This window comes from Heliangelus exortis, chromosome 10 (assembly GCF_036169615.1).
Source record: "Heliangelus exortis chromosome 10, bHelExo1.hap1, whole genome shotgun sequence".
In the NCBI taxonomy this organism is placed as follows: domain Eukaryota; kingdom Metazoa; phylum Chordata; class Aves; order Apodiformes; family Trochilidae; genus Heliangelus; species Heliangelus exortis.
Window position 1 is genome coordinate 7,815,223 of NC_092431.1, and position 20,108 is coordinate 7,835,330.

The 20,108-nt window shown below is 36.7% G+C and overlaps 1 protein-coding gene and 1 long non-coding RNA gene across 3 annotated transcripts in view; one reads left to right on the forward strand and one right to left on the reverse strand.

Moving 5' to 3' along the window:
• LOC139800410 (uncharacterized) overlaps positions 1–20,108 on the reverse strand; it is a 46,659-nt gene that overhangs the window by 8,822 nt on the left and 17,729 nt on the right. For both annotated transcript variants that reach the window (XR_011727741.1, XR_011727742.1), the window contains 2 exons: positions 10,936–11,078; positions 4,201–4,289 (listed from right to left, as the gene is read on the reverse strand). This is a non-coding gene — a long non-coding RNA (uncharacterized lncRNA). The remainder of the gene's footprint in view (positions 1–4,200; positions 4,290–10,935; positions 11,079–20,108) is intronic.
• CFAP99 (cilia and flagella associated protein 99) overlaps positions 1–20,108 on the forward strand; it is a 42,920-nt gene that overhangs the window by 7,702 nt on the left and 15,110 nt on the right. The window contains 7 exon segments of the mRNA XM_071753327.1: positions 3,933–4,045; positions 6,065–6,239; positions 10,402–10,482; positions 12,620–12,685; positions 13,663–13,722; positions 17,238–17,326; positions 19,492–19,696. Coding sequence (XP_071609428.1) covers positions 3,933–4,045; positions 6,065–6,239; positions 10,402–10,482; positions 12,620–12,685; positions 13,663–13,722; positions 17,238–17,326; positions 19,492–19,696 — 789 coding nt within the window.

The following is a 20,108-nucleotide window of genomic DNA, read 5'->3' on the forward strand; positions in this document are numbered from 1 at the left end:
AACTGAACCATTGCTGACAAACAGCACGACAACAAAATTCTGCCTGCCTTTTCCTCTCTGGAGTTATAAATGTGGTGTTTGCTCCACTACTTGTTTGCAAATTTTCATAAAATTTGTAGAAATACTAATATCTTCTAGTTTTCTTTCAAAATTGTAGAAAGGGATGATTATCTTAAGCTGTGTTGAAAAGAGAAGGAGAGAGATAAACAGAGTAACAATGTTTTCTCATAAGCCCTGTTTTCTTAGCTAAATAGGATAAAAATTAAATTACTGGTTCCACAGTATACGTAAACTTCCACATCCAGATGTTTCAAGGCATAGTCCAAACACAGCATTCGAACAACAAATGTAGAATCCAAGAGACAGGCAAATTTTAGTAATTAATACTCAAAAGGCTAAGCTGTAGCCTTATACCAATTACATGGAATGTTCATGTGGATGCCAGTGTCTCTTTAATGAGTACATTTGCATTTAACTATGTAGGGAGAGAGCAGGTTAGGTTGTCTGCACAGCATTTTTAGAAACCCTCTATTCACCGTGATTTGATGGGCTTCCTATGGAATGCTTTTTATTAATTACATTCAGAGACAAAATTTATATGTTTCATTAACTGTTAGGAAGAACAGAGAAGTGGCTGAAAGAATTATCATAATCTGGTAGACAGACAAATCACTCTGTCTAAAATGCCCTCCCAGCCCCTTTTTTGCTAAACATTTTAGACACAAGCCACTGGATTAGATGCATCTTGAGGTCATTCAGCTAGCAACACAATTTCCCCATGTCATGCCAGTTACCTCTTGTTGATTTCAGTCACTTAGCTTTAAATGGCTCAAATGTCAATGCCCTGATGTTCTACTTCAGACAATTTCTCCTTCATTGTCTTGAAGAACTCTTCTGATAGGCTTATGAAATGGTGTGCACCTGTTATTTTTTTTTCCTTTAGATGTAACTTTGTTTGCTTAACTATCTTATCAGATCCTCATCACCATGGTACCTAGTTTTAATTCTCTTGCAGTAGAAGAGGTTCTTTTTCTTCAAAGTGATGCTCAATTACATTAATGCACCTGCACCAGAGGATTTAGAAGCAGCATTTGGTCCTCCCAGCAACAGAGACAAAAACAGCAGAAGGCAAATGTACAGCCAAAGCAACACAAATTTGGGGTTCTCCTTCAGGATGCTGACCCATAGATTTTGCCTGAGACACTATTATGTCTGAGTTCAGTTGAGATGCATGAAACTTATTCACATGTATTTAATTAAAAACCTTTTTTTTTTTGGTTTGTTTTCATTCAGCCTGCAAATTACAGGCTGAAAGGAATTTTCTTAATCATGCAGCAAACCCTTACACAAATGGCTAGAGTTCATGAAATTAAATGGACTGTTCAGTTGAGTAAAATCAAGTAGTTTAGGACCTTTCTCTCAAAAGACTGCATGACAGAACCCATTCAAGTTAAAGTCACACTGTGTCCCTGTGATTGATGCATGCTCAAATATTTTCATTTAGGGAGAATATCCAAGCAGAACAATAATGCTACCTCATTAACTCTTGTTCATTTGCTTGGACACAAAACCCTAAAATCTCATTCTGTAATGTTAACAGTATAGACAAAAATTCTTTAGGGCTGTATAATTACAGAACGACAGGATAAAACCCAAATTTGTAACTTTAGTGTGATTGTTCTTTTCAGAAAGAAGAACAGAAAATAAAACCACTAGATAAGATGTAATTGCTATCGTGATGAGGTGGGAATATCAGATGAAGATTTGTCAGGGAGAGTTCAAGCAACAGATCAGAGGTTTAGTTTCTTGTGGAAATGTAGTAAACAACTGATTGAAGCCTCTGAGGATGGAGTAGGCTGTAGGAGAGGAATACTGAGACACAGAGAGGGAGGAGAAGTTCAGTTTAATGAAAGCTAATGAAAGAAAACTGAGGATAGACAAATCACCACCTGCCTTATTTCTACATCAACTTCTTTTAGGAGTTTTCTGCATACTTAGAAGTTTGAAACTAGCTTCACCCTTCAGCATCTGCTTTATTTTAAGTATAAAAGCTTATGTACTCCCCTGTATACAGACTTGTTTAAAAACACATCTGCCCTTCTACAGGGCAAAAAGAGTGGCAGGGAACATGTTCTCTGCTTCTGCAATATATAGAGCTGGATGTATTTTTTTTTCTGGATGTAAAATCTAGATGTAAAATTTTTTTATAGTAGTAGTGTAGCTATGGTGTATCATTTCTGTTGGAGAGTGTGATGTCTGTCTTGACTTCTAGCATTTTATTCATACATTGTGTTAGTACAAATTACTATTTTAGTTGAAAAATATAATCCAATTTGCATGTAGTACAGAAAAAGACTCTCTGTAAGGAGAAAGAATGAGTTTCTAGACCAGTGTGGTGAAATGCATCCTTTAGCATATGCTTGGCAAACTACACTGAATCTGAAACCACAAAAAAATCAACTTCTTCACAACCCAGAAGTTAGCTTTTAGTATGCTTTTAGGCATGAAATATATTATTTTGGATTGTGTGCTGATATGCCAGCATCTACAGTTTTGTGGCAAAGCAGTACTTTCTAGGCAAGAATGTGAATCCAAGAGGATAATATTAATCTTGTCTTTCAGTTGTTCATCAGTCTTTTTGCTGTACCAGAAGCAATAAAAATAATATTATACTTATAGGTTAATTCCTTGAAAGTGGTCACATCACGACTATAGATTTAAAGTAGCAGTCTTGCTACAGCTGCTGAACATGGGCAGCAAACACCTTGAGTCGAATCTGAGTTGTTTATAGCCAAATTATTCACAAAGATCTGAGCCACTTTGGGCTTGGCAGCACATGTGAATTTAAAATCTCCTTGATAGTCCTCCAGAACTAAAAACTCAATACAAAAGCCTATATGGCCCTGTGGAAATCAACCCAAGACAGGCCGATGCCAAGTCTGAACTAATAAGCTCTGCAGTTTCTATTTGAAAGCTTCTCAAGTGACTGCACACTGCTTTCCAGTATGTCACATAATACGTGTATTATTTAGTGAGGGGTGTTTTTTTCCTATTATTTAGATTATTTTAGCATCATACTTCCTTGTGCTTTCATTTTGCAGAATTTTAATGAAAAAGGTCAGGGTCAAGTTTGGAATTTATATTGCTATAAATGATACACACTGAATCTGAGTGCCATTTTTCAAGAGCCTCTATGAAAAGGCCATTTGAGCAGTTCAGGTTTAAAGAAAGGCTCTTGAACTTCTAGTGAACTCCAGAGGGAAAAAAGTTGAAATGTTAGGCACTGTTTCTCCAGCACATAGAGCCCTACAACATTGAAGTGTGCCAAATTTGGTCTTCTAGTTTAATTGGAATATGTCAATTAATTATATGTCAATAAAAGAAGAAACCAAATTGTACAGCAGTTACTATAGTTGCCAGCAGTCCTCCCTCCCCAGTTCCCAAGAACTTAAGTAATTGGGGTGCATTGCCAGGCCTGAGATGTTTCTGGGCACCAGGGATCACCTAGGTATTAATAATCAGGAGTTGATTGTGAGTATTTAGACTTTGAAACTCTGTTGTATAATTATATTAAATTCAGTGTACTGCAGTTGTAAATACTTTAATTTTGAATAAAACCTTTTGTTTCACAAAGTTCAAAGCAAGTTAAAGGTGGATGAACACATGCCCAAATTGCAGGCCCTAGGTTTATTCATGCCACTAAAAATATTTTAGTATCTGTTAGTGTTCCACAAAATGGGGCTGAAAGACAAAATGGGGTTGTCCTAACAGAGTTAGGAAGAACCTACAGATACCAAGTAACTATGATCATAACTACAGCAAAAAAACAAGCAAATTCTTCTGCAGTGTTTGTAGTAAAAGCAAATATATTTTTGGAGTTGTCTATATGCTATACCCTCAGTATTCATATTTAACAGGAATCACATTATTAGTTTCTTAGATTCTTCTTCAATGCCTTGTATTTGAACACTTGGATAAAAGATGAATGGAGTCATTTCTACGATTCACAGTATGTAAAAGAAAATTGGATTGATCCTTTGCTAAGGTAAGCAGTACTTAAGTATTCTGTCACCTCCTCAAAGTTTAAAAGCTGAGGAAAGCTCCCTTGAAAGTTCAATTTGCTGTTAAAGTGTTTCTGCTACTGAAGTCACTCTGAACAGTTCTTGTCTTTGTGAGAGTATAGTAATCCCTTTTACTTACCCAGAGGCAAGGTTCTCTTGTAGAAAAGTCATTTCACAGCTGTTGTATGTTTGTTTCTCAGTGCCCCTGAACAGATCAAACATGATACTCTGAAAAAAAACCAACCCAGAACATTCAAATAATCTTACAGATCCGTGTTGCAAATCAATTCAACATCTCAATGACATTAAACATATGAAAAAAAGATGTTTAGCTTCCCTGAGTATGGCTTTATGCACGGGCTTGTTTATGCTGATGGTCATAAAATCCCTTCTCAGCAAATTAGATACACATGTAAAAAAGCCTTTTGAAATTATTTATTTACACAATTGCAGCATCATTTAACAGTTCAAATGATTTGCTAAGTGTGTCCACACATTGGTTAGGTGGTGATACAATTGCTTGGCTACTCTCACCAAAACAGAACATTTTCACGTAGTGAAAAAGTAGGTCTGCAGCCTATTGTGTCACCTTTTCACTCTTGTTTTTACCCAGGACAGATAAGATTGGTACATCCATGTGGGTACACTCACACAGTTCTAACTGCCAAATCAAAGTCAGTAGAATGAATTCCATCATTCTGTGTAGATTTTGCCAGATTAGCAAATGTATAGTATAGATTTGGCTTGCAATACTCCCAAATTCCACTCAGTTCTACAGGAACTGCAGGAATGTATAAGGATAGAATTTGACTCAATATATTCCACTGTAGTCATTCTAATTATAAAATATACTTACAATTGTATAGAGATTGAGATGTACAGATTGAGATATTCATCCATATCCACACACTTTTTATATGTACCTATGCATGCTTGCAGATGCTTAATCTCTTGCTTGTTTCATTAACACTAAGCTTACCAGAGCTGCCCCTCCCAGTCAGTCACATGCAGTGTAACCAACACGTGTTTTTCCTGAAAGTAGGAAATGTAAACTGTACAAGAATGGTAAAGACCATATTTGATTACTGGGTTTGAAACTTCCTTCGAGGGAATGAGTGTGCATTGATTAGTTTAATTACTTCAGAAGCTTAAATTCTTTTAAATATGTCTTTGTATTCCTTTTGTAATGTCAGTGAGGTTAACTTGCAGAAGTGACTCTCAAGCCACATCCCTAATGAGAGTACTGGCTAAGGTAACAGTCACATAAACAAGATACTGGTAATTTGCATAATCAGCTACTTTTTAAGTTCTGGGAAAGCTCTATTGCATGTGTAATATTTACAGAGAGAAAACATGTAGAAGAGGAATAACTGACAGGAAGCTGTCACCATAATTAGCCCTGTGATAACTTCTGTCCTAACTTGAATTCTGCACCTTCCTCTCATTCCTTGGAAGAAGTCTGAGACTTCATACAAGCCAAAATCCAAAACCAGAGAAATCAAAATCATCTTCATTGCCCCTTAGGGTTGATTGAGGTTTCATTTGCTGATTCACCAAACTCATTACTGCTTTGTTTTTGTTTTTTTTTAATCCGAACTGCCTGTTCTGTAAGATTTATTTATTGTGTTCTGTCAGTTGGTAGAAGTGGCAGTACTCAGACCACTGTTTGTTCATAGTCTCTTCATCCAAGCAGGGTAAGTGTGTACTTAGATTATGGCAGCTCCTTTTCTGATCCAGAGTCTGATCCTGCTGTGAAACAAACTGGTAAAATAGTTGCTTATTCAGCAAAATTCACTAGCAGTCTGAATGGACTAGCAGCTATCAAGAGGTGAAGTAATACAGTCCAGCTCAACCACGGGTACAAATCACAGGTTAATTTTATTTATATTGAATGGCTGAAAGCATTGCAGAATTAGTATTAATGCCAACCTCATGTATTACATGTATGTTTGTATGAAGGAAAAGCAATGAAAGAAAATTGAAAAATGTGTTTTTATTTGAAGATGGCAGCCAAAAGTACAGCAGCTGATCGACCAGCTCACAGCTAAATTAAATAATCATATTGCCACTCGCAAGACTTCAAAGGTTACTCAGCCCCAGGAATTTAATTTGACTGTTTCGAAGCCACGTGCCATTCCTGTACCACTGCCAATACCAGTACTGGAAAAAACACAACCTGTGAGTTTTTTTATGCTTTGAGAGAGATGAATTTTTATCTATGCTTGTACACAAAATCATGGGAGGGGAGTTAGTAGTCTCTTTCAAAATAATTGTAGAAATTTGACAGAAAATTATCTTTGTAATATTCTCTATTATTGAAGGTTAGATTTCTAAAAAAACACAAACTGATTGATTTCATTTCAGTAAATGCTCTGTAAGCAAACAGTAAGCCAAGGAAAGGAAAAGAAAAATGTTGGTTACTGTAGTTGTTTTGTGACTTTGGATGTAGAAATATACAAAGTGATAGCAGCGTTGGTACAAGTGTCTCTGGCAGACCTTGGATTTGTAAGATGTTTATTTTAGATAATACACAGAAGCAGGTAGGAAAGGAACATTCAAATGGAAAATTTTTATAAACTTAGAAAAATTTTTTGTGTATGATCTTGTTAAAACAAATGGCAAAGCAATTTCACTGGCTATGAGATGGACTCCAGCCTTGCATCTCCTTCTGGAGGATGGAATTGTATTCCTTTCTATTTGTACTAATCTCTAAAATTAGGGGTTTTCTGTTTAAACTTATTGCTCACTTATAAATGAGATTTATCTTTGAAATGCTACATTTTTGTTTTACTCATTGTGTAAGATTCTAATTCAGATGCACTGGTACAATTTGGAGACACATGACTGGTTTTAAGTTAGCTCAGTGGGATAAGGCAAACAGGATTTGGGATCAAGCTGCTAGGACTAACTTAATAAGGACTCCAAAATAATCTGTATTTAAATGCAGAGGGAAGTGAGTTTGGAAGTCATAGTTCTGGGCATTATCTGCCACCTTGTATTAGCACTTCATGTTTTAAATTATACATGTGTTGAATGCTCCTAGAAACCATTTTCATCTTAGGATGGCAGAGCAATTTAATGGTAGTGTGTTATACAGTTAATGGGATTTTACATTGAAACAGCTTAATATCAGGCTCTGAAAAACTGCATTTAATAACTACTTAATCAGTATAGGAATGAGTCATATTGCTGTCATTTTAGTACCTTAATGCTGTGCAGTCCCACTTAGGATAAATTTGCTGTAGTGCAGATGCATTTACTGAAGTTCATTTGTGTTGTTAGGATTATACTAATTTTGGTTTACATTCTGGCAAAGTCTGCAAATTTAAAAGCTTGTGTGAATCTAAAACCATTAGTGTAGTAGTCACATATGTTGTGCTCATTTCTGTACCTACCTCAGCAAATGAAGCTTTACTTTAATTTGCCATATTCTTGCCCGTATCACCATTTTAGATTCTGAAATTAACAGAGGCTGAAAAGACAGCCCAGATGGCAAGAAAAAGTAAAATGAGAGCAGGCCATAGTTTTGGCTACTGCGTGGTGGAGGGTTGTATGTAATTGAGAGGAATACACAGAAATAAAGCTCTTTCAGATGACATCCATTAACCTGCTGCAAAAATGTTCTCATCCATTTTCTCACAAATTGTTTAGTTTTATGAGATATCCATTTTTTCTCACTGTTCTCCTGCATCTGTCAAAGAACCTGTCATGTGGCATATTAGCAGGGACTACTGTAGTCACAGCACCTCCAGGTGTAGATACTGCTTGACTTTGAAAGAGCTGCATGAACTCACATGGAAGTGCCTGGAGTTTGGGCAGTGACTACTGATACGTTACTGCATACCTGTGGTGAAATTAGTTCATTCTGCTTAATAGAATTACTATTTAGGTATTTCCTTTGGCTAGATCAGGTTATATTCCAGAGATAAAATGCAAAGTGAGATGAGAAGTAACACATACATGAAACTCAGGAGCTGTCCTGTACACTGACCCCAGGGGAGGACTGGAGATGTGCCTTGTGGCAGAAGGCAGGGTACTTGTCTTACTCAGGGATCTATAATGACCTTGGAAAGTTTTATTGGAGTAATATAGGCCTACAAGGTTCATCATCATAAGCATTCATCAGAAATGGAGGAGAGTAAGTAAGAAGGAAAAACAATTTAATTTTGAAATTTAATAAGGAGACATTTCACTCAATGTTTGGCTTAAGGACAATAAATTTTTCTCTCCACTGTCCTTTACACACAAGCACATGAATGGACACACAAACGTGCACATATGCACACACACATTAATACAATTCTACAAAGAAAAATAAGTGTTTTAGCTTGAAGTCTGCAAAGGAAACAAGTGGAGGCAGGTGCTTCAACTTGATAACATGCAGAATGATTTGGACACATTTAACTTAGTGGATATCTGGGCCTTGAGTTAAAAAAATATAAAGGCTGCAGTGAGGTGTTATTGTAACACCATTCAGCCAAATAAGTCTTATATATAGTCTTATATATAGTCAAGCTCAGCTTGAGTGGAGCTGCTCTATTTTTTAAAAAATAATTAAATGGGTGAATTAATTTGGCCAAGACAGAGGATTTTGATTGAAAATATATAGATGAAATAATACATTCTTTTTTATTAATAAAAATAGAGGCTCTTGATACAATAGCACTGAATTAGCTTGCCCTTGTCCATCTTATGACAATAGCTTTAAAAACAATAGAAGAGTGATGACAACCGAAGTTCAAAGTGATTATTTGTGTTGTACCTACTCCCTAAATAAACCTCTGGTAAAAGGATATCCAGAAAGTAGGAGAGGAAAAGCAAGGTTGGTGTCTTTTACTCCCAGCCCCCTTTTATTCACATGAGGATTAAGTAGGTACAGTTTCTCCTTTCTGATCTCTCTATTGCTGGAATTTACAATTTACTTATCATGATTCATCCTCTCCCAGCAACTGGGTAATTGCTGTATTGTCTCTCTGACTGTCTGATTGATATGCATCACCATGGTGTCTGAGAGCTAAAATTACAAGGCTAAGATCATTTCTGAAACAGAACTGATTGAAAAGTCCCCTCCTTAAATTACTTGAAATAAGCAGAGCAGTTTCCGAGGAGAGATTTTCAGCTTATGCTGGCAGACAAGAACAGTTTTGCAGGTAAAGCACATGACTAGGAAGAAGATAAACTGACACTCACTGTCTGTGCAACCCTTTGCAAATCCTCTGGGCTTTAATTTCTCCATCCATAAAAGTATAATAAAAATTCTTAGATACTGCTGGGAAATACTTCCAGTTCTACTTCACTTAAAAAGCTCACAGAAATACCTGAGCAGACTCACCGGTGCATTTAATTGCTAGCTGCTTTTGTTGGTGCATTTGTTTTGCCTCTAGATAATGATGTCAACTAGTAAAGACGGGGGGAATAAATCAGATTCATGGGGTTTTCAACACACAGATCTTTATATAGTCCAATAAAACTAGATGGGATCCCCTGTTCCCTAACTGACCTAAAGTACAATAGAGATTATAGGTTTTTCTTATTAATTCTTGAATTAATTCTGTAACCACAGAACATCTTTAACAAGAAAAATATTCATGATGTCCAGTAAATCTCAGACTATCTCACTCACATAGGAAGGAAACATCCAGTCTTTTTTCAGAGTTTTCTTTTGGGTAAAATGTGTTGCTCAAGAAAACATTGAAAACCCCACAAAATTTCAGCTTAACTCAAAACCATACAGTCCTGAGTCCCCTGTTGATCCATATGACAGCCAGATGGTAGGTCTTGCCTTGTCATTTTACCTGCAGCACTTCCTCTTGACATCTTTGGCTAATGCCAGGAAGGCTCTCAGTCCTCTACCTCCAAATACTTATTCTACATCTCCAGGGACACTCAGTTACATAAGGGCAGCCAGGGCAGACCACAGCAAAGGCCAATTTTGCCCAGGGTATTTTCTCCAGCAGTGGCCAAACACAATGTGTAAGAAGACTACAGCCAAAGAAAACTTTTACCCTTCTGGCAACTCTTTTTTTCTTTCCCCTTGATTGGGCCTATCGGATTTATTATTAATTTAGAGCCTCCCTTGTACTAGTTTCCCATTTTTTAATTCCTTCTGGTCTTTTGACCAGGATTTGTATTACATTGGACAGGACTGAAAAGCCTGGGTAGTCCCAGCTAATTGGAATCTGTCTGTGCCTTCTACACTAGCAGTAACAGAAAAGAATCAATATTTAAAAAATAACTGCAGCTGTTCTACAGTAAAAGTGTATGTGGTTTGTTTATTTCCATTCTGTCACTTGGAATGTTTTATACTGCATATTGTGGAAGTTATTGCCTTTTAATACAGGTTCCTCCAAGCACCTACAAACCTCCAAAGGAAAAAAAACAGCTACAGGAAATCAAAACAAAAAATCGCAAAAAAGCAGAAGTAAGTGTACTATGTTCCCATTCTAGTCTTTCCTTTCATCTAAATGGTTTCTTCTCTAATGTTCTTTTTCTACAAGTCTTAGAACTTTATCTGAACCACGCTTGCTTTTGCTCCTAATAGCTCCTGGCTTTTTCTCTAGAGTCACGAAGTTTGTATCCTCTATTATGTCCTATCACTCTTTTTCCATCTTCCTTATTTTTTTACTAATTTTCTGAAACTTTTATTCACTGTACAAGTACTGTGTGAAAAATTATGTAGGTAGCCATGTAAGGTAGCAGAAACATGATTACTTTCTTCTCTTCACAAGCTTGAAGTAATTTCATGGCTCTTACACTCCCACAAGATGTTTATTTAAGGTATTAATTTAAGAATTAAAGCCTCAAAATACAGTATCTGTTCAACATTTTTGTTTGTTTTCTATAGTAACTGCTAAATAACCACGTTATCACTCACTGTTTTAAAATATCATTGGATTCTGACTTCGTTTTTGTTCAGACTCCATACTCTTCAGCATGCTGAGAGGGTGGAAGTGGTCAGGATTTGCAAAGAAGCAGAGCACATGTCTTGTGTGTTAAGAGAGCAGGAGGAGGGAGTTCCTGGAAAAACAAAGAAACAGATCTACTTATTTGATCCAGACTTTGATACGAAAACTGTTCAATTAGTTAGCTACTATCATAGTTAAAGCAGATTGCTGTTGTCTCCTCCCCTGGAAGGGAATTAATTAAATGTCAGTTTCCACTTTCTTTCTTCCTCTCCACACTGCAATCACCATGCCCAATTGAATAACAGTATAAGCTAGATAAAAGGCATGTTATTTGACTCCTTTTTATCTGCACTCTCCCACTCCTGTTCTGAAAATGCCTTACTCTAGCTTTCACTAGCTAGAACAAGTCCATTTATCACTGTTCTGTGCTTTCCTCGTGTCCTTGTGAAAGGGGTATTAGCTTCTGTTCCTAAACCAGAGTAAGTGCTTTAATGTGTGAGAGATTCTAGGGAGATAAACTTTTCATTCTGTAGCTGGGCCATCACCATGATTGGTATTTCATGATAATGAAATGCACAACATTATTTTTTTATCCTTCCATCATTTCCATATTGTGAAGAAAGCACACACCTATTTGTCTGTGTACAAACATCCTAGAAAAACTGAGGAGGAAAAGCAAGATATCTTAGTGCCTATATTGTCAAAAATCTATGATAGCTATAATTTCACTTAACTACCAGCCACATTATTCCTTGGAGAGAATACATGAATACAAAGAACAAAGGAAAACCAGCACAGAAGTTAAAGCTGCAGTAACAGCAGGTTTTGTCGCCTCTGGAATGTCATAAAAGGCATCCAAAGAATCCACAAAGGTCAGTTCCCTTGACTATTTGCTAAACAAGCTGAAATGTTGGGTCCTAAATGAAATATTCATTTAAAATGCCATTTGTTCACTAGCGCTTTTTTTCAGAAGCTGTAGACACTATTAACTACCAGGTCTGATCATCTCTAAGGAGTGAGAACACTGGAAGCCAAACTCTAGACAGTTATGGAAGTGCTGATGTTACAATCAGAAGGCTATTAGAAAATCTTGTCTGTGTTTCACAGCTGTGATTAGAGATTACTGTTTATTACCAAAATATATCTCCATAAACTAATAGTGTGGCTGCCTGTACTTCCCCCTTTAAAATGTCAGGTGGAATCACTGCTAGGTGTGTGCCTACTGGAGGTGCCCTTGGTGCTCATATCCCCTGCTCGCAGTCTTCTATTAACCCAAAAACAAAGGCATTGTTTGTTGGCTATGTGGAAATAGTTACTGCCTATGGTACTGATGTGGCTTTTAAGTTGAATTCTGAGCAACACACTTCATATGTGAGACCTAGCAAAGGCCTGATGCCCTTTTGATGCCTTATGTGAAGGATACAACCAGAGAGAAAGAATAAACTAAACCAAAAAAAGAATGTTGAAAATCAAGACTAGCCTACTTCAAGTCTTTAATCAGGAATGAAAATTCATATAAATACTAAGTCAAGCTTTCATTCATTGGAAACAAGTTAATATATTAGTCTGAGCTGCACGGCTTTTCTAGATAGAAAAATCCTACTAGAGAATTTAAATGGGCCATAATCATTAAGTTAATTGCTTTAATTCTAGGATCTACTCTTGAAAGCAAACGCCAACCAGTTCAGGTGTGCAACTGTGAAGCCTGAAAAGGAAGAGGTATGCTATGAAGTACTTTATTACTTTATTACTATGAAGTACTTTATTACTTAAAAATCCTCTAGTACAAAGATGAAAAATGAGTATTTCAAGATATCTCAAAGTATATGAAATTTCTTGTTTAAATTAGGGTTAGGAATTAAATACCTTCATTGAGAGCACACTGTCATTTCACATTCATAGACTAACACTTGCCTTTTGGGATAGATAATGAACAATCCCCTTATACTCTTTTACTTATACATTTGGTGATGCTTTATTTTTCTCCTTATTTTGAGACAAGCAGCCTTCCTGTGATACTACTCCAGCAAGTCTTAAAACTGTCAATATTTCTCTAAACCCATTTTTCCATTAACACCACACAGCAGCTAAGCTGAGGGAATAATTTTCCCATTCATACAGAATTCTTGCTTAGGTTGATTCCCATTTCACAACTACGTCACCAAACTGTGTATTTAATATATTCATTTCACCATCACATCTGCATATTCTATTCCCTGCATTCATCACCAGGATATCAGACACTTTCATATCAGTATTTATAGTTAATCCCATAAAATTAATAAAAATCAGTAGAATTATACCACTATTTAATAATTTCATGCAGTGTGCTTTGACAATGTATTTTGTCTTCCCAATATCTATTTCAGTTAAGAGATGGATTTATTCATAGATATATATAGGCAATATTTCATAGTTAAAAAAAAAAATCACTGTTATTTTTTTAGCATTATTTTAGTCAATAACTTTTAGTCAATATTTGGATGTACTTTGTATGATCATTTGATACAAAATATTCCCACTAAGTTGTGTGTATATAGCAAGTTTCTGTGAATGTAACAGTTCTAAAATATGACTGTATTTGTTACTTTAGATTAATTTTAAAGCAGGATTTTTAGTAAATATTTAATTCTTTTTCTGTGTACTTGAAAATCTGTTTCTGAAATTAAAGAATATATTTTTTGTTTGAACTGCAGAACACACAGGACAACATGAAGAGTAAACACACATTCCAGGCTCAAAAGCCCCAAAGCAAGGTCAGTAACCATTAAAGTCCTGTTGTCAGATCTACTTGAGAACTTGAGAGTGAGAAACACACATGCAAGTTCTGTTGTGGTGCAAACTATTAATAGAATCCATGTTTTTGCACAACGTTCTGTGGCCAGAAGAATGGGATGGATTTGGTCAATGTCTCACAAATTTTGGTCTATGCACCACCAACAATCCACAAAGAAACGGTCAGGGAGCAACAAGAATGTCCCTTGTCCAGGAGGGAGGAGAAATAAGAAGACAAAAGGTAATGAAAGCACAGGCAGTGCCTTCACCAACCCCAGCACAGGATCTCAGCATGTCAGGGTTGGGGGTAGTGACAGGTTTTGCTGACAGCCAAGTCATCCTTTAACAAAGCAAGATAACAAGTCAGGTCTGGGGGCCCGAGACAAGAATACAAAAGTAACCCAGGTCCATGATGGCAGGAGACAGAACTGGAGAGACAATCAGGAGCAGAAAGGACTGAAGCTGAGAGAGGAGCTGAAATGAGTGAGGCTCCTGGGTTAGTGAATGGAGGGTGTGAGTGAAGGTCCTGGGTAAGGTGGGTCAGGACAATTAAGACCTCTTGATTCCATGAAAGTCCTGGCAGGTAGGTTGTGTGCTCTAAACAAAGCAACCATGCTGCTTTAACAGTGTTTTCAATTACAAAGGGAGAAGTTTTTATGTGAAATGGTAAGGGTTGAGAGTAGTCCACAGGAAAAAAAAAATAAACTGTGAACGCTTGGTTTAAGAACTCAGCATGGGGACAGAACAATCTTGCATCTGTAACTGTTTGACAAAAGGGATCCTGAAAAATGCTGAGCAATCTTTCCAGCTAATGACTGTGTGATACACAATATACAATCAGTCTAGATGTTTGTCTTGTGTCCTTTAGGCACATACTGAAGTCATAAAATTCACTACACTGATTGCTTCTCTGCTAGGATTTCCAAGGGTCAGAGAACTGTGGCCACAGAAAATGGGCTGTTCAGCCTTAAAATAGTATGAAAACTCACATTCTATTTCTGCAATAACTGCTACAAATAATCTTGAGTCTTGCATCTGTCACCTTTCTTGAGTCTTGCATCTGTCACCTTTCATTTGTTTCACGTTTATATGCAGAATAATTTAATGCGGAAATGGTTTGTATTGTGCCCTTAAACACCTTGTGAGCAGGTCTACCTACTCTTGAAAACTATGTATTTAGGTACAGCTCATATATACTTTAGAAAAACTGATTCCCTGCTGGGGAACTGAGCATCTGGCAACTGTTTCTAAGGCATATCTGGCATTTATCACATACTAAAGATACTGAAGGTATCTTTAATAATAGCATCACCTTCTCAGTCTGCTTGCTCACAATTCAGCAGCATTTAAATTACAGGAAAGCAGTAAGATCCCAGTTGCTTCTAAACTCAAAAAAGGGGAAAAAAACAAAACAGAAAACATTTACAACATGAATGACCTGTAATTAGGGGGGCTTAGTTCAAGATTATGTATATTCCACTTGCTTTTTTGATAATTTAATAATTTAATAGTCAAAAGTTTCTGTGAACTTGTGAGAGTCAAACCACCTGCTTAGATTGCATAAGGAAAAATATGGATCTGGCATTTTATGGCATTGACTGGGGCCACTCCTAACACATGCCAATATCCCCTCTAGGTGTAGAATCAATTTTATCTTTTCTAAACATATAAAAGTTTCCATAAAAGTTTGTTAGGTGATACCCATGATGTTGCTATAACTTTCAAGGAGAGATAGGCAAATTATTACTGACTTCTAAAACACTTTTTATTCCTCTTGCCTTCCTGCCTGTGAAACTCCATGAGTAGACAAATCCTAGGAGGAAGGTTTAGCCAAGATGTATAAGTAAGACTATAATATCATCAAATTAATGAAATTATATAATATTGTAACAAAGTAGCATTTTCCTTTCCTCTATTTAGAACAACCACAGTTTATTAAATACATTTCATTTCAGACACATTTATTATGTACAGTAGCAATTATTTCTTATTGCTGTTACAAAATATCTATTCATCCTTTTCACTGGAAGAATGAAACAGTACAAATACATCATCACTCTGACTCCATCTGCCTCTTGTTCATATCAGACCTTGCTCTTTACATATTCATTGCTTTTGCTGAGCTACTGTGTGTTCATTAGGTGGAAATAGATATTTTTTTTCCACAAGAACTGCAGTGTTCAGCCATTTTCCCAATTATTTCCATTTTCTCATCTTGAAAAAAGGGAAGATACCTCACAACAGAAAAAGCATGAGTAAAAATAAAAACTTTCTTGATGCCACATGACAAAGAAGAATCTATTCAGTTATCTTTCTTATTTATACCTATTTGTATACATCTTGGGAATCCTTTTAATTTTGACTATATTGGCTTCAGTCGTATTTCTGTTTAATAAACTGGGTATTTCCATGATCATTCTTAGTTCACTTCTCTATCCAAATTATAGCTAGCAAATAAAGAACATGGATCTGTATACACAGGTAATTGCGAATAATATGAAAGAGTCTACATGTGTCAGAGAAAGTCTGCTCTAAGCTGGTATTGTGTGTAAGATAAAGGTAGGGGAAGGGTTGTTCACATAATGCAGAAGACTTTCATGAGAGTTGAGAAGCAGACCAAAAGGAAAGAAGAACATCATTGGGCATTATGTTTGGATTCTGAACACAGAACTTGTCTGGATTTAGGTAAAATGTGTCATTACTGAGTTTAGTTTTCTGCAGGGGTAATTCCAGTTTTTATCCCACCAGCACTGCTCTGCCTCAGTTCAGCTCAGCTCTGTTAAGTGTGTCTGCAAAGGCAATGCATTTTCTCTGAACAGCCTATTTCTGCAGGGAATGTTTTCTAACTGGCAGAGGGGTTGTTCCCTTCCTCCCTTAGTATTTAGACATTGTCTGGGTGTTAGTCCTAAGGCAATTCTCCAGACAACTGCAAAGCAGCCATGGGATCTATGCCCCATGAGGCCTGAAAGTCACTGAGAACTGTATTTCACCGCTGCCTAAAAATGGATATGGTAATTAGTGATGCCAGTTGTCTAGAAATATCTTGGAGAATAACACTGTTGTTATTTGTAAAGCACCTTTGAGACCTTCCTATGAAAGGTACTGCTTGTGTTTTACTTGTGTGGTTTTGGCTAACTTTCCATCTTTCAGAGAAGCAGTTTATTTTCTTTGTCCAAAGATGCAATCTCTGTGTACTATGTATATAAGCACTGAAAAAAATGAAAGGAAGTGAACACATTCTATGGGATTTGACATGGTCCAAGAGTGATTACAAATTTATAATTCACTTGGGGGACTTTGCTGATTACTTAAGCAGCTTGAGTGGTTTATGAACAGCATGCAATTTTATTGTGAATGTCAGATTAATGCTAGATGAATGCTTGAAACTAAATTTATGCTGTCTTAGGTCGATTTACTTAACCCATTGAAATGTTTTTGTACCCTGTTTTATGGTTTACATTACTAACTGTAGTATATACATTTCCTTCCCTGACAGATTGACAGTATACCTATTAAATTAAATGCTGCAGCTATTTTAAGAGAGGGTGCCCTCTATCAGCGGAAAATGGAACAGGAGCTCAAGAGGTACAATCACTCCTTACTTTTCACATCCTTGGATAGAGAGTAACCACGCTAAAAACAATTAAGTAAACTCCAGATATACTAAAATAATCAATCTTTTTTAAGGCATTAGGAAGCTATCTGATAAACACAGATAACACTAAAGTGGACTGAAATGAAAGTCTACATTAAAGTCATTATTTTACTGTAGATGCTATACAGTGTGGCTGAGTTCTGATTTAGCACTCTGACCAGGCTTCACTTGCAAAGTCCAGCAAGGATCACTTGTTAGATTTATTCCAATTCTCCAAAATAAATAAGGATTCAATACACATCTATTTCTGTGCCCATTATAAAAGATGCATATGTATTAAGCCTTGTGGTCATCTACATGCCAAATTCGACACTTGAAATTGTTTATATGTATTTAAAACTTGTTTATATGTATATAAAAATACATGTCTATTTCTATCACAGTAAGAAATGGAAGACTAAGAGTGTGATGCTCCACAGGGCAAGATGAGATATGAGCTGAGAATGACAAGACAAGTAGAGACAGTGTCCTCACTGACAGCAGCTCAGTTCCATAGCACCCTGAGCAGGCAACAGAGCAGATCCAGTGAGAGACAGCAGGGCCAGAAATCCACCCTGCAATTGTTGGATGAGTGAGGAGTGACAAAACAGGGCTGAGGTCAATCCAGGAGGCCAGGCCAACAAGGCAGGGCCAGCAAGGTACTGGGCTGGGCACAGGGATACCTTAGGCAAGGACAAAGGTTGTGAACATCACCTTAAACATGGCCCCAGGAGGAAACTCTCCACACACAACAGGACTTTCCAGAGCTCTCCCTCACACAGCTCTTTTCACTCCAGTCTGATCCCATGTTGTACTGCAGGAAAGCTGTCTTCCCACACAAGCAACTACAGACTAGGAAGGGGTGGGGAATAACAGGCTGCAGGTTCTTTTGGTGGACTTAGGGATATAAGGAATCCTGACATAAGGATTCTTCTGACATAAGGAATCCTTATTCAGCAGCATAGGTTTTCAGCTGACATTAACTAGGGAGAGGGTATCTCCTGAAAGGCCACTGCAGATTGTATCCTATAACAAGAATTATAGAACACTTTCACTAATAATTTTAACAAACATAAGACCTATATCACGGCATGTTGATTTATATTATTTATGTGATATGAATCATATTCTATTATTCTAATCCACCTAACTTACCAGGCTAAGCACTAAATATTGTTAGGATTTTAAGTCCCAGAATGATTGCCTAAGGTTGGATTTGGTCTTCGGACCTAGAAAATTTTGGTATGAGGATTTTAGCAGTAAGGTATTATGCATCACTCAGCTTCTGTTATCATGTATGTATGTATATTGGGTTCTTTTATATCACATAGGATACTGTTCATTGTGCCGGGCAGAATTTTGTTCCACTCAGCAAATGGATAGATTTTCTCTGTAACCTATTTTTTATTAATAAATTTTAATCTTTAGCTGCACTTAACACACAACAGATACATACATACTCATACACATATACATGCATTGTATTGGAGACCATCAGTAGGGGGCAATTCCCTGTATTTGTGCCCCTGCTCTAATTCTTGGCTCATTCAGTACTCTGACCTGGGACTTTGATGGGTCTGCCCCAGGGCTCTGCTTCTGTCTCTCTGAGCACAGAAAAAATAAGATTGTAGTTTTGCTTAATAGCTGAATATTTCTATGCTTCACTACAGCAATATTATCTAATTGACAAAATAAAAAACAGAAATACAATTAAGAATTGCCAAAGAAAAAAGTTACTTCTTCTTTCTACCGCTAAGCAAAGTAATCCTCTGAGAAAATGTACATACCTTCAGCCTGATTCTCCTTGCTCCTTAGGAGAATCCATATGTAGATCAAGTTTGCCCTCTCTTGGGGCTTTGTTTTACTAAAAGCTTTCAGGTCCATGCCCCCATGCACTTTATTCCAGCCTGGCTGTCCCATGCTTTCCACATAGTAGGAATGCCTCTTAGACTGGAGTTAAAATATATCTGCCAAATGACTTGGTGATGGCTGCTTTTTTCCTCTGCAGAGATCAATCACATTATATCACAACAAACTACTACAAGTGTTTTATGAAGCAAGGCAGGGTTGCAGAGCCAGATCCCTCAAATAGTATATTCTTTCTCATTTCTTGCAGAGTTGAAAATTTACTACAGGGGGCTAAGGACCCATCTGAATTCCTAGAATGGCAAAAACAGATGCGTGGAAAAGATTTGGAAGAGCAGCTAGCTGAAATAGAGTGTAGGAGGCTCCAAGGGAAACTGAGTTATGAAGAGGCAGTTCTAGCCCATCAGAATGTTATTCAAGAAAATAAGAAGAAAGCTGATCTAATGAGAGAAAAGGTAATACATACAACATTGCTCCAATTTAGCTTACACTAAGTGCAAAACATACCACGGATGGTATCTACTACAAGAATTTGTGAAGGTTCTGTACATTTTGTTCACCGGAGTCTGCAAACAATGGAAAAATAGTGCTGTAACTTCCAGACACACCAATGCTCACATATTAAAGTGTTTTTTACAGGTGTTTGGTTTGATTGATAACACTTAGAATGTAAATTGAGTCAAACAGGTTCAAGGCATTCTGCAATGTATTCATGTCATTGTGTATATCTTTTTTAAACACTGACATTCTAAGCACCATTTACAATCAAATCACCAGTATATGACTAATTTCATTATTCTGTTAAAATGAGAGCCACAAATATGAACAAATTCACTTAAACTGATATAATTCAATTTACTTCATTTT